This window comes from Peromyscus maniculatus, chromosome 8 (genome assembly GCF_049852395.1).
Source record: "Peromyscus maniculatus bairdii isolate BWxNUB_F1_BW_parent chromosome 8, HU_Pman_BW_mat_3.1, whole genome shotgun sequence".
NCBI classification, from domain to species: domain Eukaryota; kingdom Metazoa; phylum Chordata; class Mammalia; order Rodentia; family Cricetidae; genus Peromyscus; species Peromyscus maniculatus.
This window is the reverse complement of record NC_134859.1, coordinates 25,991,259-26,014,641: the sequence shown is the minus strand read 5'-3', so window position 1 is coordinate 26,014,641 and position 23,383 is coordinate 25,991,259. Positions and strand designations below refer to the sequence as shown.

Here is a 23,383-nt window from a genome sequence, read left to right as displayed (position 1 = left end):
TTTTCAATTTCCTTGGTTTCAGGGATCCAACTTCCAGATGCTTAATAATTTACTATTAATAGCACAGAATTGTCCCTTTCTCTGGACAAAACAACTGTCATATCTGGAGACTAAAACTACCCTGCATTATTGTACCAGAAACAGCTTTGTCTCCAGTGGAGGACAAGGCTGTAGCAAATTTTGTTCCTGAACCTCCAGGGTCTTTCTGTGGGCTGAAGCAAATCCATACTTGCCTTTTCCTCCATTCTTTCTGGTTTTCCTCATCCCCATGCTCTGAGAGTCAAACTCCAACAAATCACTTATTAGAGCCATGGACTCAGCTCTTTTGGAAAGCCTGACTTTAAGCAGGCCTGCTTCCACTGTCGCTCCACACTCCTGTCTCCATGAGCGACTCGGATAAAGTCTTGAAAGGATAGGCTTAACCCGAAAACTTACATTAATTATATTTTTAATTTTCAATTTTTCTTCTGTAATTTCTTTTTGTTTGTTTGCTTCAACAATAGAAGCTAAATAGAAGACAAATAAGATCAGTCTACCAGATACACACACACACACACACCCCAAAACAAATAAACAAACAAACTAGAAAACCTAAAACATACCTATCAGATTTACTGTGGAACACAGGTAGTTTCAGTAACCAAATTTCGTTGCTATCTTCTCCACTAAATAGATCCAACCAACAAGCTGAATAGTGCAGTCTTTGCATAGAGTCTATGTCCCTGCCCTTCTTTTATTCTTGGCAAGCAAATAACATTGCTTAAGCTCACTGTGACCTTGTATCTACATCATAGGTGATTAAATCTAGCAACCTGTACAGAAAATGTATTTACTGTACTTTTTTGCAAATTAAAATTTAAAATTTTTAAAGCTCTATATGGCTGTAAAGATTTTTCTAAACTAAACCATTTATTTATTAACAAATAATATTGTCTTGCTTATATAAAACACTTGTTGATTTTGCAAAAGAATAAAATGCAGGACAAAATAGGTACAACTGCATCTCCCACTGACTTCATAGACAAATTTTAACCATGAAATATTAGTTTAAGATGTGTTACATTTGTTTAATGCTGTGGAATATTTGTTTAATAATACAAATATGTGTTGGATTCTTTTATGTTGCATTTGTTTAACTCTGTAAAGTTGTGCTACTTTGCCCTTCTAAAACACTTGATTGGTCTAATAAAGAGCCGAATGGCCAATAGCTAGGCAGGAAAGAGAAAAAGACGGGGATGCCAGGCAGTGAGAATAAATAGGAGGAGAAATTTAGGCTCCAGAGAAGTAGAGGATGGGAGGTGCCAGCCACCCAGCCACCCAGCTAGCCACAGGGGAAGAAGGAAAGAAAGATATTTAAAATAAAGAAGGGTAAAAGCTCAGAGTCAAACTATAGTTAAAGGGAAGTGAGGTAATTTAATTTAAGTTAGAAAAGCTGGCTAGAAACAAGCCAAGCTAAGGTTGGGCATTCATAAGTAAGAATAAATCTCTATGTGTTTATTTGGGAGCTGGGTGGCCAGCCCCAAAATAAAAGAGTAAAAGAGTGAAAAAAAAAAAAAACCTAACTACAGATACATAGAGTAACATAGAATTTATACTAATAAGATTCTCCTCATTTCAATCTTACTCATGTATTATTTTGAGACCTTTCTGAGGGCATTCAAATCTATAAGGACTCTTGCAGCTAACAAGATAAATTAATCATCTATTGATAAGTGAGAGGATTTATTTCCATAAGGATGGAGACATTAGAGATGTATTAAAACATTCTTAAGACCAGGCCTTAATATAAGAAGCTCCAGAATGGGGTGATGTATTTAACAAATTGCAAACACTCTAATTAGAGATGAAACACTATTCAAATGAGGCTAGAGTAAGAGATCTAAAGTAAAGACTTTCAGTGTGTTCTGATATCAGTGGGTGACTATCGATCATGTCCAAGATATGTATATGTATGTGACATGATCAGAGGGCAAACAACCATTTAAGAAGTACAATGTAACATGAATTGTTAAATGGTCTTATTAATAAAAATATCTCAAAGTCAGATATTGGGGTGAAAACTGAAAGATCAGAGAAACAGAACAAGCCAGCCACGTTCTTACCTCTATGAAATCCTTAGCCTCAAGAACAAGTGTTCCTGTTTCCTCATGCCTTACATACCTTTCTCTGCCTGGACATCACTTCCTGGGATTAAAGGCATGTATGCTTCTGAGTACTGGGATTAAAGGTGTGTGCCACCACAGCCTGGCTCTGTTCCCAGTGTTACCTTGAACTCACAGAGATTCAGATCGATCTCTGTCTCTTGAGTGATAGGATTAAGGGTGTGTGCCAACATTACCTGCCCTCCATGTCTAATCTAGTGGCTGGCTCTGTCTTCTGATCCCAAGATAAGTTTATTAAGGCACAATATATCACCATATTTCCTCATTTTTGTCTAAAACAATAAAAGAAGGTTATAACTAATATAAGAAAAATTATATACATTAAATACAATAAGTATATACAATATATGCAATCAAGAATTATATTAATAATGTCCAGTCCATTAACATATGACAGATTCAGACAAAAACCGCCATTATTTATTCTATCTTGGTGAGTCCAAAGTGTGTACATATTCACTTTCTACCCTAACTTGTATTACCAACCAAAAATATCTTTTGATGTCTTTCAATCTTTTATAGACTTTACACTTCTTAGTGAGTTTTTTTCTGAATTTGTTTACAAGGAAAACAATAATTATCTAATCTTCAACTCCCTCAGATACCAGAGAAGGAAATAATATTAATGAGTAAGCAGGAAGTATAAACAAACAACTTGCAAAAAACATGAGAAATGTCAGAAGCAGCTGGCTGACTGAACAGTCACCCAAGATTTCTCTGCAACTTTGGGGCATCCATCTTCAGCCTACAGGCCTAGCATATCTGATGGACTTATCTGTGAGGCAGGATTTTCTAAAGGGCCTTCCTAACTTGTCTTGGCAAGGATCATCAGTCCTTTCTTTTGTGTACTACTTGTATATTTTGGACAGCATATTGTTAGCAGTTGAAGCAAGAGCATTTTCTTGCACAGTGGCTAACTTTTGCCATAAAGAAAGTAAACTCCATTAGGAGTTTCTTCAGTGCCCATTATCTTCTCTGAAGTAGATTGGTGCTGCTAAGAGCAGACATGTCTCCTGGTCATTAAAAAAAAGAATATGTCATTAAAATATCTTAAATGACATATTCTGTAGATCTTTGATGTATTTGAAGATGACCTGTCTATCTAAAATATATTTCTACTTGTCCTTGAAAATCTGTAGATCTCTGAATTGGTTGAAGACCTGTACATCCAAGATATATCTCTGTTTGACCTTGAAAACATACCTAGTATGAGCACAAGTTTGATTGTAATGACTACTAACTTGCATTTCTTATATCCTAATTAGTTGGTAATAATAACTTTCAAAGACTAGCAATTTGCATCACATTGTTAAATGAGCTGTATAGATAAAATACCTTGAACAATATTAGAAATATATGTACAGTATTTTCTAACAAAATCAATCTCAAATTTGTATTAATATACAAAATTTGCATACAATATACAAAAATCCAATCCAATGTAAAATACATTTAAAACAAGTGAATTGAATAATCTACTTTTTTGTCTTATCATGTCTATATCCTCTCTTTTTTCTTTTCAGAGTAGATTCAATAATGTACTTCTTATCTATATCCTCTTTTCTTAAAATAAGAACCCTGAATCTAATCTCCTCTATTTAGCTTTTTTCCTGACAATTATCAATTAACAACTTGTAACCAATCATCCTAAACAATGGCAATTATCCATAACCCATTGAAATACCAAAAACCACCCACCCTACCTCTTGGGAATATGGGTGTTGTGTTCTTAAAATTACTTCCTGCTGTCTGGGGGTGACAGCATTTTAATGAATCCTGAAAAGAAAAAAATTTGGGTTAATTGTCAAATCTTGGGAGAGGTAGTTGTATCATTTCTTGTCAAGTCTCTGCATAATGAGAAAATGCTGGGCTTATCTCAAGTCCTTGCTGGAGTGGTCTGTGATGCTGGATCATCTCAGATAGTTATCTCAAAATTGTCCTGAACAGTATGTAGTGCAAAACTTATCTTTAGGTGGTGTTTGTCATCTTAGTGATATTATCATCATCCTGATAGAATCATCATTGTGGGGTCCCATCATCCCTTTGGAAACTTCAAAGTTGCTGTTTGGTGTGGTCATGGTTCCCTGAAGAAAACTTTTAGTGCCTACTCTGTGGTTTGGAGCAATATCAGTTATGTCTGTGGCAGAATCTTGTCTCACAGGCAGTCCCAAGTTTGCAATACAACAGGTTCCATTCTTCTTCATCAAGATATTCTTTGAATTAAAATCTCTGAGAGCAATAGCTGGCTTTCCTTGGGTACCAACAATCTTCATGAGAAGATGGGCAAGACCACTTGCCATGGGCCGAGCCCGTTTGATCATCCCTTCAACTCTAACAGTGTATCTATTCAAGTAATCAAAAAGGGATCCAGGCTCATGGTAATCTAACACAAGCCACAGCTGAATCCATCTGCAATTGCCTTTGTTGTCTGCTGCTATAAATCCTAGGATGTCTTCATGGTGTAACATCCCAGTCTGATAAATCTCTGCCTCTCAGAACTATAAACGTTCTTCCCTGATGGGTGATATCACTCTGTATGAATATGTGTTGCTCTGACTGGTTGATAAATAAAGCTGTGTTGGCCTATGGCAAGGCAGCTTAGAGGCAGACAGGAAATATAAGCAGACAGACAGGAAGAAGAAAGGGAGAAGAGCTAAGGAGACACTGCTAGTCACTGCCATGAGAAGTAAGATGTAAAGTATGAGTAAGCCACAAGCCATGCGGCAAAGAATAGATTTATAGAAATGGGTTAATTTAAAATATAAGAGCTAGCAAGAAAGAAGCCTGAGCCATTAGGCCATACAGTTTATAATTAATATAAGCCTCTGTGTGTTTATTTGGGTTTGAGTGGCTGCTGACTGGGCGGGACACAGGAAAGCTTCTGGCTACAGTTCTGTAGAACAGAATATCTTCACAGCAATTTTTTCTCCCCACCACTTGCCTTGCCATACTTCTCCAAACCAGCCTTTGCCAATGCTTTCTTATAACATGATGGCTCTGGCAATTGTTCTCTGAACAATCAGCAGTAAACCTTTTGTCCCTGGTAGCAGCATTTCCATCACCATCAACAGTATAGAAAGCAGATGGCAACCAAGAGCAGCAGCCACTGCCTCTATGGTCCCTCTGCCACCATTTGTGGCCCAGCCCCCACTGCAACTTCTCCTCAGCAAGCCTCTCAGGCTGGCCTTCAACTTGGGATTCTCCTGCCTCCAACTCCTTCAGCAAATCCTTCTGGTGTGTGCCACCACAACTGCTGTGTGCAGCTCAGGCCTCAACTGGGGACTGCAAGGCCACAGACAAGTGGCTTTTTCAGAATTTGTGGCAGCAACATTGGGTGCCAGATGTAACATGAATTACTAAACAGTCTTATTAATAAAAAAACAAAAACCTGGAGCCAGATTTGGGGGTGAAAGCTGAAAGATGAGAGAAATAGAACAACACACAAACAACTTCACTTCCCCAACTCCTCAGCCAATCCTGTTTCCATAAATCCTCAGACTGGCAGCCTCTTTGTTCTCACCCATGAGAGTCTCAGTTGAACTGCTACTTAGTTCCTGTCTCCTCATGCCTTATATACCATTCTCCACCCAGCCACACCACTTCCTGAGATTAAAGGTGTGTGTGCTTTCCAAGCAAAGACATGAGATTTCAAGTGCTGTGCTTAAAAGTGTGTGCCCCCACTGCCTGACCTCTATGTCTAGTTTAGTGGCTTGTTTTGTCCTTTGATCCTCAGGCAAGTTTATTAGGGTACACAATATATCACCACAGTACAATATATAACAAACATTAACAATGGGTAGAAAAGTATCTCCTTGGGGAAGTATAAAGTACATTTAGCTAGCTGATCATAAAATGAGAGAGTATAAATGATATGAGACAGGTTGTACTGGGTCAAGATGAACTAGAACTTGCTACAGTAAAGAAATTATTCAACAAGCTTCACAGTGCAGAGCATTCCCTGATTGCTAGCCATTTGTAGGATGGAGCTTTTGAACTGTGCTTTGGATAACTGATAGAATAGATAGATAATCTTTTCATTTAACTCAATTTTAAGTTATAATTATTATGGCCACCATTCTAGAAAGCCCAGGTCTAAACCTGCTATGGAGTATGTGTGTGTGTGTGTGTGTGTGTATGATAGAAAGAGAGAGAGAGAGAGAGAGAGAGAGAGAGAGAGAGAGAGAGAGAGAGAAAGAAAGAAAGAAAGAAAGAAAGAAAGAAAGAAAGAAAGAAAGAAAGAAAGAAAGAAAGAAAGAGAGGTGGTTTGCACATGATCAGAATGTTGAAATGAGTAAAGGTATAAGAGGGGATTACTTAGGTATCTAGAAGGGAGATGATAAAAAGGTAGAGAAGTTACAAAAGAATGAAATAAAAATATTTAACTTTATTTAGCAGGGTTCGGAGACTACAAAAGGGATTATTAAAGATAAATACATAGCTTACATTCAAGTTATATATTTGAGAAAAATAGAGATCTAAGAAAAGTTTCTTTCCTCAATGACTATTGGGGGTTCTATATATATTAAAGATGTTACTCTTGATATATTATTTATTTAGAAAATAGTCTATTCAAGGGTAGCATTTTAGCTGGGCGGTGGTGCCGCACGCCTTTAATCCCAGCACTCGGGAGGCAGAGCCAGGTGGATCTCTGTGAGTTCGAGGCCGGCCTGGGCTACCAAGTGAGTCCCAGGAAAGGCGCAAAGCTACGCAGAGAAACCCTGTCTCGAAAAACGAAAAAAAAAAAAAAAGAAAAAAAAAAGAAAAACGAAAAAAAAAACAAAACAAGGGTAGCATTTTGCATTTCACAAAAATTATAGAATTCATTGTAATCAGAAATTCTAAGTTTTAAAGAGTACAGTTGTTTCTATTTCTTTATGTCCTCTATATTTCATGCTGCATTCTCAGTCTTTTCTAGATTAGGTTACAAAGGTAGTCTATCTATTTTGTCTGTGTATTATGAAGGTAGTCTATTTATTCCGTTTCATCTAGGTTCACTCATTTATGCAAGTAGTGTGTATGGGGTTTGTGGTTAGGGGTCAACAACAGATTTAATTTCAAAAAGCAATTTTATCTAACACAAATTCATCAGTCAGCTCTCTTACCATGGAGTAACACAGGTTGAATGAGTCTCATCACACCTTTCACTGGCTTCTAGACAGGTAATGATTTTCCTTCAATCTAATCTGTTTAACGTAGGACCAGGTGTGAGATCACACATGTCTTTATTTTCTGGATAGCTAACTGAGGGTTCTTTGAGGAAGAGCAATGGAAAATAGTTGTTGGCAAGGATAGCAGAGTAAAGTATCACTTGCCTGTACTGTGAACCTAGAAGAATATGATCAGTTCCATTATATGTAAATATATTAAATACTATGAGAGAAGGAGAAGGTCTATTTGAAATTCTTTGTTTTGTTTTTATTTTTTTCACCATCATGCAAAGTGTTTAGAATATTTTCGTTAAACACATTCTAATCATTCAAAGCAGTGCTTGTGTGAAACAAAACCTCACTACCAGCAATTTGAAAGTAACTTCTCTTATCACGTCAGAGCTTCCAAAGAGGTAAAGTCTCCCCTGAAATCACTAAGATTTTCAGAGCAGACATATCATAGTTCCATCTATAAAAGGATAGGCAAAACATCTACTAAATATGGAATTCTAATGCTTTTATCTAACTGTTTATTATCACAGGTAAACAGTAAAAAGAACATCATTTTTTACTGACCTTGAGGATTTGCCTCCTTAAATCAGTCCTTATTTCTAAGAAATAAGAAAAATGATTAATGCCTTTGTTTATTAATTCAAATTATATGTTTCATTCCTTTAATTATAGTCTGTGTCTTTTCATGATGAGTATAAGCAGGGTTGGGACTAACTTACCAAATGTTATGACTTCAGACATCATGTGTTGGGACTTATTAAGGGAACAGTTTGATTTAAAGTGTCTGAATCCCCATCTTTGACTTGCTTAGCATCTGGGGACTTGGGGAGTCACTGGTGCAGCTCTTTAAGAGGATTAGATTTTTCTGGCTCCTCAGCATAAGAGTTTTTAAGCATATAAAAAGTGATGTGGTCTTGGTGATAAGACAGGCAGGGAGCTGTCTGTGTGATGCTGCTTTGCTTTCAAATGCCTTGGTCTGGAGGTTGAATCCATAATTCACTGGTGGAAAAGCTTTAGCATTTGCAGGCAAGGAATAAAGGCATTCAGAAGCTATCACCTTATAATAGAGGCTAGTAGATAAGCAGACCATGAGAGGTTAGACCTTGGCCTAAAGGGAAATGGAGAATCAAATCAAGATACCAATCTTGCCAATGCTGAACAAAATTCAAGTTCACTTATGAGGAGTCAGACCATTAATGGAAAAGCATGAGCTCTCTTTTGCTTATACAATATGAAAAAAAGCTACCAAACTTTTGTGCAGATTTATCTAAAATCTTACAATTTATAAATTTTAATTAAAATATGTTTAAATTTAGTGAAAACTCATGGGAGAAAAGCTATCTTCAAATATTATTTTTATATAATTTCTCTTTCAGCTTTCCATATGAAATAAAGGAGCTTACATTTGTTTTGTTATGATTATAAAAATGAGAAAGAAAAAGAAAGACCTGTGTCTATTATACTAAAAGTCAGGACAAAAACAGAGAATGAATTAATTTATGAGATGTTATTTCAAATAGCTTTATATTCAGATAAATCAACACAGAGAACTATAGTGTCAGGAAATTATGTAAAAGCTAGTTATCAGAATTGAAAAGTTTTCTACCTCTGGAGCTTTGTGCATAATTCCTAGATAATTAGTACTGACTACTAACTGAGACGGTACTGGTGTTCCCACTGAAAGCCAGCTGAGCTGTTCTTCAGCCAGGATTAAAGGAGACAAGGGAGAATTTATGAAGGTACCAACACACAGTGCTGAGAGTTATCTAAAATTTTGATGATGAGATTTGCCAGAGGATGGAGGGTAGGTGTGTCTTTAGTCTCTTCAAGAGCAACCAAGGAAAGACTATATATTCCAGCAGTTTGTAAGGATAGGAGTTAAGGCCTGAGACTGCTGAAGAGTCAAACTGAGTTTTTTTTTTTTTTTAAGAAATTTTCTACTCACTCCTCATGCTATCCACAGACCCCCCTCCTCCCTCCTCTCACCCCCCCAGCCCTCTTTTCCAAGCCACCCCGCATCCCCACTAGTTCTTACACCTTGTTGAATTTGTCTTTGTATGAGGCTTTCTACATTAGTTTCTTATTTTCACATCAGCTTGAATAAGCCTTGAATAAAGAAAAACAGACACAAAGCCAAACTACCCGGCTGCCACATATGATCACAATTTAACTGTGTACACGTGTTAGAACAAAATATAATACAGTAAAGTGAAAACAGATATTTGAAAATAGGCCCTATATATTAATCTCACATTTGACTAAAGATGTAGTCTTTAAAAGTCTCTACTGTGGGAGGTATAAATGTGTCATAGGTGAGAGATGAACCATGGTACAATTTGTAATTTTGAAAAGTATAATGGCTTGTTTTATAGGCATGGAACAAGCTGGTGACAGGGGTTTTACAAACAATTTATGCATAATCACTTCTCAAATTCAATGACTTTAGATAACCAACCTTATGTACATTATTCCCATGAATAGCTATAAGGCTATTCTTTGATTTCTTAGAGACTTAATATATTACTTGCATTTTTCATATAAATTCTTGGGAGGGGGTTAGTTTTTCTGCTTTATTTTTTTTTTTCATCTTTTTTTGAGATATGGTATCACTATACAGCACAAGCTGGCTGGGAAATCATTATGTAGCCCAGGCTGCTAGGCAGGCTTTAAACTAGGCAATTGTTCTGTCTCATGCTGGGATTATAGTCAAGTTCCAGAATACATTAAAAACAATAAATTCATTTAAAAAGATAAAATCAGTTTATTGCAAGTAACTCACAAATATGTGTACCATACACTTAGAGTAAGGTAACCAACCACTCAAATACATACTTATGCATTCTCAAAATTTATGTGTCTCATTGAACTGTTCCATTAGAATGGCCATTCAGAATAAATGGGGCTTTACTTCCGGTTTTACATTTTCACTATCAATTGCATTTGTATGTACTTACTTACCACAAAAAATGAAAAAAAGGTTCTATAACAGTAGAAACCAGAAAAAAACAATAGTGGTGTATGCTTTTTCAAGCTTCATGTGACATTCTGCCTATATTTCTTCTTCTTCATCTCCTAATATTACCCCTTCTTAGTCTAAATGTCATGTTACACCCACACTAATGTTTAAAACCCAATTGTCTCATAATATACTTCTAAAGTGCTGATTTTAGTTTATGAATGTATCCATCAGATATTAGTAACTGCCCATTTCCACTCAGGCGGTATGCTAACAACTGACGGTGAGAAAGTGGAGGGAAGAGGCGAGGGTCAGGGATTCACACAGGTAAAACTTAACGACAGCACCTCTACCACCAGCACCCAAATGAAAGGAAAATCGTGGATGAAAGCAATTGTTGTGAAACCACCATACGATTCAGTGAAAGCATGAGGAAATATCTCATTGTGGAAAAGGAACTATCATTTTGAGCAAAATAAAACGCTTTGCGTGTCAATCACCTAGATATTCCCCAGTGGTCTGTATATACAGAAGTAATAAGGGAAAATTGTTACAGAGTGCACAATACACGGCAATCAAGGAAGGCTTTGTGCATAAAGGATATTCCCCACCCCCATTCACATCAAAGAAGAACTTATACATTGTTGCTACATATGGAAGGCAAGATCCAGAGTCATCTGAAAGAAGAAATACTGTTACGACTGAAAAACCCTACTTTCTCACTGATAGTATCATTTCTGCTAGGAGGCCTACATTCCAGTTCTGGCTGGGTTTTGTTTTATAATTTTGTTGTTGTGTTTTGTCCAAGTGGCTAGAAAAGAGCTTTCAAAGTAGCCCCAAGTCAATTCTGAAATGAATTATGTAAGCAAGAGAGTTGACTATGTGTTTGATGAGCTTTCCCATAGCTCTGTCTTTCTGTTCCAGGTGACTATGTGGTCATGTCTGTGTACTTTGATCTGAGCAGAAGAATGGGGTATTTTACCATCCAGACCTACATCCCCTGTACACTCATCGTGGTCCTATCCTGGGTGTCCTTTTGGATCAATAAGGATGCTGTTCCTGCTAGAACATCTTTAGGTGAGATGTGCTTCTAGGTGCTCTGTTCTCTCAAGATCAGTGCCTGAGAAAATCTACCCCTTATTTCTCCTTTTCAGTGGGTTCACTCAGAATTCAAAAGCTAAATGAAAATCTATTTTTTTTATTTTAAAGAAACTCAATATGGTTATTTATCTATTTATTATATTTACAGTTTACTAATTTTATACTTCTGTCTTCTTTAATTGTCACAGGATTTCTTTAGTACAATTAAATAATAAATGTAACTAAATATAAAAAACAAACAAAAACTTAATTTCAAGAGAATTTTATCCGCTTCCCTGCCTCTTAGCCTCTCCACATGTATTCATGAGAGCTGACCACATTTATCCTTTCTCAATAATTTGCTTAGTGATGTCACAGCAGAATTTGAAATGTGCTAAGGTGGAAGTTGACGTTTCAGTATCTTGGGAAAGAGAAGCACAGTAAACAGGGCACTGTTGTTTTCCAGAATCAACTGTTACCCTTTTCCCATCACGCCACTCCTGGTTAATTCCAAGATGAATAATTATGGTGATGATATTTAACTAAATTGATTCTTTCCAGAAGAGCCATCTAAATGATTAAAAAGTGGGAAACACTTATTGACAAATCTAGGGAGCATGGTTATTGTATGATAATTTGCAATTTAGTCAAAATTTTACATATGGTGATGCCTGTCTTTGATTTTCATCTTTTGCTTATAGATGAAAGAAGACTTCCACAAATCAAACCAAAGCTTACTGACTCACAGGAACATTAAAGTCTCTCTCCACAGAATGAATGATCATTCTATGCAAAACTCATTCATTAGCTATGTGCAACCTGATACTACATGCCTTTGTTAACCCCTACTGGGGAAGCAGTAGCAGAAATTTTTGAAGTTCGGTGATCTTTATTTCCAGCCACACATACAATAGGGCTGTGCAGTAAACTTCATTCTCTCTGATCCTTTGTTTCATCACAGGCAAAACAGGCATCATTCCTGCTTTCTAACTTGGAGGGTTTTATTGGGCTAAAGCAACATATTCTGTGCAAAGCACATTGAGCAGAGAAAAGCCTTAAAAATGATAGTGACTCTCCTCATTTCTGGTAAAATGATCTGTACCAGGTTATTAAACTGAGGGCAGAAGCGATTACCGAGAAAAAGACAACATTTGCATATCTGTCCTCTTCCAAACCCAATTTAGTTTTCCATCTGTTTCAAAATGAAGTTCTTTTGATTTTTTTCTGATATATGCAGTACTTTGTGTTACAAATCCTATTCAACAATTCAAACATCCTGTCTGATGCCACATACTGAAGCAAACTCCAAATCTGTTAAGCCTAACACTGCAGGGTGTTACTTGTTAGTACATCATCATCTCTCAGGAGAAACCGTAGATATGTTGCTCATCTCTGGCAGAGAGCTTCCAACAAGCTACTACTGCCTCAGTAACTATTCAGTTAATTTATATGTTTATGATTAGATGTAACAAATGCTCTGATATATTCTAATATGCCCTCTTACCAAAATTATTTTAAAGAAAACATTTCAATCAGTCTTTCCCTTTGAAGGCTGGATTCTTTTGACCAATATGACTTTTATGACCACATGATCAATTCATTTCAACCACTCAGTAACAAGGGTTCTCTAGCAGCAAACCATTTGAAAAGAAAGAGACAAAGTGGGCTTGAGTAAAGGCCCTTGATAAGACCAGAAGCAGCTTATCCACTGATCATTTATGAGCCAGTGGCGCTCTGTGTTTCTGGTGTTGTTACTATGTTTTGCAACCATCACAGAAAGAAGTTGTGATAATACAAATTATCATATTTTAAGAGCTGAGATAAGCATGCAAATGTGCTGAAAGTTAAGTAATATCCACAACGCCACACAGTCAGTTGTTAACAAGGCTGCACCTTGGAAAATTGGACATGGGTTTGTCCTAGTTGGAAAGACTTGTTGAATTCTACTTGTCATCCAAGGAGAGAAGCCAAGCTGAGCATATATTTATTTTAACTTTGTTCTAAGTTCTCTAGATCAGTGCTTCTTAAATGTAACCAAACCTTTCTATCACTAAAAATATTTTGGAAGTACAGGAACCTTATTCCCACCCTGTAGATGGATTTTTCTTTGGGCTTCCAGCTCACAAAAAAAAAATGACAGGGAGACTTATTATTCATTATGAAAACCTGGCATGTAGCTTAGGCTTGTCCCACAAACTCTTATAATTTAAATTAATCCATTTCTATTCATCTACATGTTGCCACACGACTCCTCCTGCATATCTCGCTTTCTCTCTATGTGTGTCTGTCTGGCAACCTGCCTTTCTTCTTCCCAGAGTTCTCTCTGTCCAGAAGTCCCTGCTATACCTCCTGCTGAGCTAATGACCATTTAGCTTTTTTTTTATTAAACCAATCACAGTGACACTTCTTCAAGCAGTGTAAAGGAATATTCCACAACACCACCCCATGATGTGCATACTTAATTTACCTCAAGTATAGTCTGCATTTGGGCCTTTGCTTTTTAATCTCAAGTGAATCAAGTGTTCAGTCACTTTTCAGAACATGCCTGTTCATTTGTGGAGTTCCATGATCTTTTCAGACATTTATAGTCAAAATGTAAATGAGATTACCTTGAGCACCTACAGATTTTGAATTTCTTGTCATGGAACAGATACAGCCGACTTTTATGATGGCCGAGTCACTGACAACACTTGGAGATACTGAGAGATATTGGCTGCTTTCTGAGGACATATTTCTGGATCTTGTAACACATGAATGTGGTTTGGTACACAGCTGGTAGCAGGTGAAATTTAATCATGCTATAGTGAGAGGGGGTGCACAGCAAGATGAAAACACATGTTGGTATTTTTCACTCAAGTATTCTGAGGTGAAAAGGCATCTCTGAGAAGTTCACTTCATGCCAGGACTGGAGGAATTAGCAAAATCTGTGTGTCTCATTTCTTCTGCCAAGGCAAGAGAACTTTAATCTCTTCTGTTAGTAAAACTGGGTGTCAAGAGGACATCAGGTTACCTTGTAATGAATCAGCACAAACCAAGACTTCCTTATTTCTTAACGTCATAGTTTTTTCTCTTTTCTGTGATCCCAGGAAGCACCCTGGAAATGTGATAGGCAGTTCCTTAAGATACACATTTCATAGCTATGATGAACTCCCTTGTGTCCTGAATAACGTCTTTCACTTTTGCAAGAGCAGTATTTAAGTAATGTGTCAGAATTTGTTTTGATTCAATTGTCACATGCCAGGTCTTCTAGAATGAACTCATCTGTGGTATCTACCAAAAGTAGTCATGTTTTCACATTTTCAAAGTTCAAGTATAGCTTCAGGCCTGATTGTGAAAATGAGGGCCCAGTTTCCAATTCAGTATTTTACATTCTCTACAAAAATATAAGATGCAATTAGGTACAATCAAGAAGTTCAATTTGAATTAATGTGTACCCAACCTAATTAGTTTCTTTTAGCTTAGGAAGTAGATCATCTCCAAAATAAACAACACAAATATCTAACCATGCTTGAGACTTTATTCGATATCAGTTCTCTGTGTTAGTCAGTTTTCCATTGGTGTCACAAGCATATAAAATAAAATAATATGAGTGGAAGAGGGATTTTTTTGTGGTTCAAAGTTTCAAAGGTTTCAGAATGTGGTCACTTGGCCTTCTTCTTCTTACCATGGAACATCACAGTTGAAGTTCATAAAGGAAGAAGCTTCTTATGTCATATAGATAGGAATTGGGGATGGGGAATAGGGCTGGCATCTTAATATCTCTTCATATGTGCACCTCCAATGTTCTAGCTTCCTCCCCTGTCAAATGTTGCACCATGCCCCAAAAATGTCAAGCTCAAGGCTGCTAACACATGAACTCTTGAATGACAGCCCAAATCTTCCAGTGAGTGCCATCTACATACATTAGTACATTATTTAATGTTCACAAAGACTTAAGAGTCACCACAATTTTCCATGCTGAACTCTAACCCTAACACTATCAAAGCCAATAGGAATTCTAAGAAGACTCCCCCTCTAAAAACCAGTGGTCGAGACTCCCAGAACTGCACCAGTTCCCAAATCAGGATGACTCAATAGCTCCCAGCATTCTGAGCTTTCATTCTATATATTTTCCTGTATTTCCAAATATATATATGGAAATTAAAAATGTAGTACAGAGTAAATCCGTTGATGTCAGGCTATCCATATTTTTATTTCATCTGTACCCTATACTAGCCTGGACAGAATATCATTCCTTTGTGCTCTGTGTGTTTTGATAAATTCTGAGGTAGTTATTTTCTTTGTGCAAACCTTAATTAAATTCACCATTTCTCCTGTTCAGTGATTTTGCATGATTTCTCTTTGTTTAAGAAAAACTATGTCCTATACTACATGTTTACTGTGTGATTAATACAGCTTCTATTTCACCAATATCCCCTTGATTTCCTTGCTTCCTCACAGATGGCAGGTACTCTAAAATTTTGTAAATAGACATAAATGCTTTTGCTCCAGCCTTGCTCATTACTTTATTAATAGCCAAAAAGCTGATTTCACTTTACCTTTGAAGCCTCAGTTTAAGTGTGGATGCCTCTAAGTTTCTCCTATGTGAACTCCATCTAAGGAGGTTTTCTCCATCCCTGCCGTTTCCATGGTATATACCAGAAACTGATATCAGGATTTTCTTTCCGAACTTCATTCATACTGTTTCCTCTCATTAAAACACATAGCACCAAAAACTACATCTATTATATTTACCATTATGTACTCAGTGCCAGTCAACATAATTGATACATGAAAGTCAGAGTATTTTGGACAGAGTGAATTAACACCAATTTTCCAGATATTCCTCCCTTCCAGTGGCTGTTGAATAGAAGGGATATTACCAGTATGATGCTTCAGACACTCACCTTGCTGATGACATCATGTCATTTCTTTTGTTGTACTCCTCTGTAGGTATCACTACTGTCCTGACCATGACTACTCTCAGCACCATAGCCCGGAAATCTCTGCCCAAGGTCTCCTATGTCACAGCAATGGATCTCTTCGTATCTGTTTGCTTCATCTTTGTGTTCTCTGCTTTGGTGGAGTATGGCACCCTGCACTATTTTGTCAGCAATCGGAAACCAAGCAAGGACAAAGACAAAAAGAAGAAAAACCCTGTATGTATCATTTCCTGTCAGGACAAATGAACTCTTTATGAGGAAGGATCATTGGGTTTGGTGTGGGTTTGGATTGGTTAACTTACCTGCACAGTGAGGCTCAGCACTTTGTATTCCATGATGAAAAGAGAGTAAGTGAGCTTTTGTCCAGAAGATACAGGTTTATTTATGGTCATTAGTTAGGTCACAGGTCCAAGATATCTAAGTCAGACTCTTTATGCAAATACAGTTGTACATTGTCTTCAATATGGGAGGTTAAAGCAATGTTCAGGGATACATTCATGTTTGAATTATTATCCTACACATCACTGACTTTCATCTTTCTGCCCAGCTTACTATAACATTTTTAAATTACTATGTTTTTAATTAAAATGCACACCAAAGGTATTCCAAGCATTAGGTTCTTGTATTAGTTTACCAGTCATACCAATTTGTTAATAACTTAGGGTGTATATGCACATGAGTAGGGGTATGTATGTGCATGTGTATGTCTATACACACATATGCATTTTTCAACTAGAAGACTTCTACTCATTTTATACATATGTGTATCTTTTTTAAAAAACTAATGGCTTAATAGTCCATGGGCAAGTTACTTAGCCTTCCTGACTTTGATTTCTGATATAAAATAAGATAGATATATTAAAAAATGTCAAATAAGTTTGGTGTGAAAATAAATGCTATAGTGAAGATCAACAAACCAACAAAATATAAAAAATTACAAAAAAGTCACATGAGGGTTCTAAATCGGGATGAATGGTAATGAAAGTTGATACTGATTGTTTGTACAGTTGACAACATGAATTTTTATTTTTGGTGACTGCTTGATTTGGAAACAGGTAAGACAACTTCTGCTTGTGCTAAACCATGAAAGGAGAGAATGAGTCATAAATATAAATAAGTAAAGCCATTACCTTTTTTCATGAGTATTGAGGACAGCATGTAGATTCCCACTTACCCACTTGAGCATAGTGTCTGGGTTACAGAAGCCCTGCCTGAAATGGGAAGTTCATTTTCTATTGGGAGGATGACCAAGTTAATGGCCCTACCCTCCTGGATTGACACCTTGCCCTGATTTTCTGCTCTGAGAGGTATGAGCAACATCACAGTGGCTACCTATCTAGCTGTGAACTGTGGGGTGACTAGAGAACTCTAGCTGGATCTGACTCATATCCTGATGCACCTCCAGAAATACTGAAGATATTTTATAAATGACACATGTTTGTTTGAAAGTAAGATTTTGTGGAAGGTAAATAAGATAGCATCATTGTTACTGGTTAATGAAAACAGGAAATTTGATTTCTTTTATTGTCTCAAATATTTATTGTACTGTGTGTGGTCCTTCATTTCCCTGTCGGTTCTTATGTTTCTACCTCTCCACTTTTTCCTATTCTTGTTTGAATTTTCTTGCTTTAAATTTTGTTTCTCTACTTAAGCCCTCTCCTTCATTTCCTAATCCATTTTCCCTCAAAGAAGATGACTGTACTGATACTCATCTGTAATAAGAATGGGAGGCAGGCTTTTAGGCAAAGTTGGAAGTCCTTTACAAAAGTCCTCTGACTTTCCTTATCACTTCATTGTGGAAATTGCTACAGAGACAGAAATAGTTGGATTCCTCAACCCAGGTTTATGGAATAGAAGAAGGAAAACTGAAGGCAGACAGGAAAAGAGACTGGAGAAAGCTAGAAAACGTAATTCCTGGACAATCTTATGCATTTTCTCCTTTGGAGCCAATTTGTCTATTTATCAAAACTACTAGCAGTCGAGATGGTGAAGGTCTAAGAAGCTGAAAATTTATTTCTTTATTTAATGTGCCCTTCATTCCTCCTTGTCAGACCTCACGTACGAGCTCCTCTATAATGACAATTACATAATTCATGTTATTTTTCTACAGGCAAAGTATTCACTAGGATGTATCCTTGCAACTGATCAGCATTGGCCTTTGCGGTCATGTACTTGTGGGTTGATTTGTTAAGGATTTGATCACCAATCACAAAACGTCATTTTCTAACTTTAGATATGCAAATTATGCCAATCTCAGAGCCCACCTTCTATGTTTATGCTTTCAGTTCATTTTACTTACTGTGTTTTCAAAATGTATTTTTAATTTGTCTTATTTTGTTTCTCTTTCTCTTTTTCCTTTTCCTTCTTTTTATTAAAAAAATGCAATTCTCTTTTCTGTCTACAAATCCAAAGCTTCTTCGGATGTTTTCCTTCAAGGTATAATGTTTTGGAATGGAAATTTCACTGCATGCAACTGCTGAATTAACTATTAATGCTTTCCATGGTGCTTTATTTTTTTATGAGTAAACATTTAAGTAGTCTACTAAATGGTGACACACACAAGGTGGAGAAAATTCTATAGACCTCTAGAATTGATTCATCAACTAGACACTATTTACACAGGTTTCAGCTCAAAACAAGGCCAATAGTAATCACAGTTAACAAGGCTTCTATAATGCCAAAGCACAAATGGGCTGTGTTTCCTCAGATGTAATTGATATACATTTCACTATCTATAATTTACATATATACTTTATATATATATATTTTAAAAGTATATATATATATGTATATATACTTCTAAAGCTAAAATTTAACTCAGTAAACACTAATTAAAATAAGGTGTTGAAACATGTTTTATGAACTTAATCTCTATCTACTTGAGAATTTTATAATAACAAGTGTTTTTACCAGACTTGAAGTTAAAAATCTCCTTCTTTCCCTGCCAGTGTGATCACTAGGCCTATTGTCTCTGTGAAATACAAAATGAGATTTTTATTCTCTCCAATAACTAATTTAGAAACTGTAGTTTATAGTTATACACCCCAAAGCTAAAAATAAGCCTTGAGTTTTGCTTTAATTGTATTATTGGTCAAGCATTAAACATTAGATTACTACTCCTTAATTGCAGTTCATCTTGCTAAAAAACTTGACAAGTAATGACATTCTTTTTGAATTCTCAATCTCATTTGATGTATGTAAACACTGATGGCAGTTTTAAGCTTGAAGTTGGTGAGTGTTAGACAAACTACATTGTCTTGATACATAGATTAAATCTTTGTGGTATAAAATCAATGAACTTCTGTATTTCTCCATGCATAGTAGCATTTGGTATTAAAATCATTTAGTATATTTATTCAATATGATGGGTTCCTATCTGCCTCTAAGTTAGCATGACATGCAATTTGATTTGAAAATCAATGCACTTTTATTTCTCTATTTTACTCACTTGCAGTACCATTAACCAGCTTCATGTAACCAGCTTCACATCTAATAGTTAATAGAATGAGATTCCATGTAGTTTGATTTAAATACTTATACTTTGAGTTCTTTTGGTATTCAATATTCTTGCTGTAGCTATTAGCTTGATGATATCATTTCCAGCTGCACCGCTTAAGCTCAAAATCTGAAACCTGCAACCGTGCTATCTTTCTGAGTTCAATTTTACCATCGTAGATCACGATGTCATAGCAATTTCCTGAGTACTCATTTTCAGATTCATCATCTCATTGGTGACATTGTGGAGAAACTGTACAGTATACCTCCAGTGTTAACTAACTTGAATCTCTCTCCTTACCTACCTTGTCTCAGGCCCCAACCATTGATATCCGTCCCAGATCAGCAACCATCCAAATGAACAATGCCACACATCTTCAAGAGAGGGATGAAGAATATGGCTATGAGTGTCTGGATGGCAAGGACTGTGCCAGTTTCTTCTGCTGTTTTGAAGATTGCCGAACAGGAGCCTGGAGACATGGGAGGATACATATTCGCATTGCCAAAATGGACTCCTATGCTCGGATCTTCTTCCCCACCGCCTTCTGTTTGTTCAATCTGGTTTACTGGGTCTCCTATCTTTATCTGTGAGGAGGTATGGGTTTCATTGATAGGGGTCTTATTCTCTGAATCTCATGGAAAGACAATGTCCTTTCTAAGTCTAATGAAATAATCCCCTATGTGGTCATTGAATTTGTTTCTCTGTCTCAACCTAGTAATATGTATAATGTCATCTTATCTGTGCCCAACTCTCCTTTGGTTCTTGTAATTTGAACTTTGGTGTGCACTGTTTTTCAAACCTGCAAGGCAAAGTAAAGTTAGAACAAGGACTGTTGCACCAAGTATGATCTCTTGGAGCAACAGCAATGAAAACAATGAAAGTGGTGAGTGTTCAAATTGGTGGAATCGGTCTTGGATTCCCATATGGTTTAGTACAAAGGAGGCAAAGCCGTGTGCTCTGTTCACTTGGGGTCAAGTTGTGGTAAACTGGAACAAATTAGAATACCTCCCTCATTTGTGAAGAATCACAATAGAAAAGCCTAGAGTAGAATTCTATTAATACCTTTATTCCAAGGTAAGAAGAAAATTTCCTGCATATCCTATGTACAATGATGTAAATATTTCAGTAATGTAGAATGCTTCAAGTTTAATGCATGCATCTCTTTAGAGCCAAAATAAATGAGCTAAATGATCATCATATAGTATTGTCTTTTATTTTGTGTGTTTGGGCTATAAAAGAATATATTAATATAATTACAAGGATTTGGGCTTGAAATTGGAGGGGGTTCACTGTCTTCTCCCTCATGCATGAAAATTCAGGTTGTAAAATTATATTAGTCTTATACGACATTAAAACTTTGAGTAAAATTTAGGCTGATTGACATTTGGCAGCTCTAAATATGCCCAATTTCATCACTAGCATATAAAGTAAATGTATGTGCTTGCTGTTGTTTTGCCTTCTTTGAGGATGTGAGTCCTTAATAGAACTCTTTCTCCATCTCAATATCTGCTTCTAGTGATGACTAATGCCTTGTGGGCAGAGTCCTGATCATTTCTTCTTTGGGTTCTCAACATCTTACATTGTGGCTGGCACATAGTCAGTGCTCATTAAATATGGCTGAAAGCAACACACCCTCCTGTAGTCTGGTGAATATCATTTTCTGACCCAGAACAAGCGACTCATCTTTTCACATTGCTTTCAGCAAGTGATGCTTTATCTGTAGAAATAACCAGAGAATCTCAAGAACTGCAGCTCTTAAGCCCATCTTCAAGAATTTGTTTTAGGCAAAGTCTGTATTTGTTTTAAAATAATATCTACTTTCTATACCTATGTATGCAATTGATGACTTGAGCATAATAATTTCTTGATTATTTATCCAGTTTTTTTTAAAAGAATCAATTTAATCTTTAAAAAAATTTCTGCTTGTGCACCTATGAAAGTATGAGCAAAATTCATACCTGACTGGTAAACAGTATGTAGTGTTCTGTGCTTGGAAACAATGGACTGAAGGTTAAATTAAAAACTGAAACAACACCGAGTGACTTATATGGAGGATATTGAGCCTCTGACTGTAGGCTCATTTTGCTCCATAACAATTAAATGGAGTGATTGCCTGACTTCATACATGAGTTAGATATTAATGTGATCATCCTGAATCCTCATTTTTTTTTTAAAAAAAAATAGAACCATACAGTCAGTTCTTCTTTTAAGGAAAAACACTGATTTAAATCAAAGTTAAATCATAGTAAGTGTAACTTTATGATTTATGATGAAGACAATTAAAGAGGGTGTCTTTGTTAATATAAAACCACATGAAGTCATTATAATTAATCTGGATGAATCTTGAAAATATGCAGCTGCTGGTTTTGCAAACCTTGAATATACCAGTGCTTTAGTATTTAACCTCAAACAGATGTAAATAGATGGTTATTTTCTTGTTTTAAATTGTCAAAATAGTCAATGTTGACTCTTTGGGAGAGTTGTTGGCAAATTCCAATTGTGAGGAATCACGATATTATTGTCAACTTGAAATGTATTCTGCAGTAGAGATACTGAGAAAAAAATAAAGCTAACTTTCCAATATGTGCATAATATTGGCAATATGGATATATATTATACATCATCCAATTCTTAATCATCAGCTGCTCCCTGTCTATGTATTTGCAAACCTTTTCACAAGAAAATTGCCTAACATATGGACTTTTCCAATAAAAATGCTGCATTCTAATCCATGGTGGCATCTCAGTTGTCTGTTTGGACTGTTTTCTTGTTTCTCTTTAGAGTTATCTTCTCTTTCCAATTTCATTTCCATAAATACAATTTCAATGAGCTTTACTTGTGAACTCTGTTTTCAGGATTCAGCAAGTGATTCTCTTCACTGAAAAAAAAATTGAGATAAACATTTCTGGGTAGAGTGGAGCAGGTAGACAGATGTTAATGAAGTTGACAAAGCTTGTCTCCTCCACAGCAGGACTTTTCATGTAAAAAACTGTCCTCCACGTTGGGATTAAAGAGTCACCGGCACACTGCTTGATAAGGCAGCCTTTAGAAACCTCTGTCTTATACAGTATAAATTAGACATAACAATGTCACCCCAATCAATGATACCTAATGGGGGGGGTGTCAAACATTTACTTTCACTTCTGGTACCCATGAAGTTCAGTTCTTCCTGTTCCAATCAAATCAGGCCTCTCCCAAGAAAGAGATGTCCTATTTGCCTTAAGGTGATGCTGTGTAGTGTGGTTCTTTTTAAGGGGGACTTGATATATAATTCTTTTTATTAAACTATACGTTGGGGGCAAGGAAGAAGACTGAATGGGAAAAGCATCTGCCTTGAGCACCTGAATTCAAAGCCCTAGAATCCATGTAAAGACAGATGCAATAACTTGCATGTCTCTTATCCCAGTGCTCCAGTTGTGAGACAGAAGTTAGAGAAAGTTATGGACCAGTTAGTCTGGCATTTGCAGTGGTAGTGAAAAGAGATTCTGTCTCAAAGAAAGTTGAACATGGGGACTGAAATGAAAGTCTGATCTCTGGCTTCAGCATGTGCACCTTCGTACATGTGTCCCTCCCCCTACACACAGGAATACACACATAGGAACACACAC

At 36.4% G+C, this 23,383-nt stretch overlaps 1 protein-coding gene and 1 pseudogene across 2 annotated transcripts in view; one reads left to right on the top strand and one right to left on the bottom strand.

The window, feature by feature from the left end:
• Nucleotides 1-21,964, top strand: part of Gabrg2 (gamma-aminobutyric acid type A receptor subunit gamma2) — an 88,337-nt gene extending 66,373 nt beyond the window's left edge. The window contains exons 7-10 of one of the 2 annotated variants that reach the window (XM_006971623.4): nt 11,202-11,354; nt 16,290-16,495; nt 18,692-18,715; nt 20,090-21,964. In XM_006971623.4, coding sequence (XP_006971685.1) covers nt 11,202-11,354; nt 16,290-16,495; nt 18,692-18,715; nt 20,090-20,365 — 659 coding nt within the window. In that variant the 3' untranslated portion in view covers nt 20,366-21,964. The remainder of the gene's footprint in view (nt 1-11,201; nt 11,355-16,289; nt 16,496-18,691; nt 18,716-20,089) is intronic. The other variant, XM_006971624.4, reaches the window with a different exon arrangement.
• Nucleotides 127-5,221, bottom strand: LOC107402509 (TGF-beta receptor type-1 pseudogene; annotated as a pseudogene).
• Nucleotides 21,965-23,383: the final 1,419 nt, after the last annotated feature.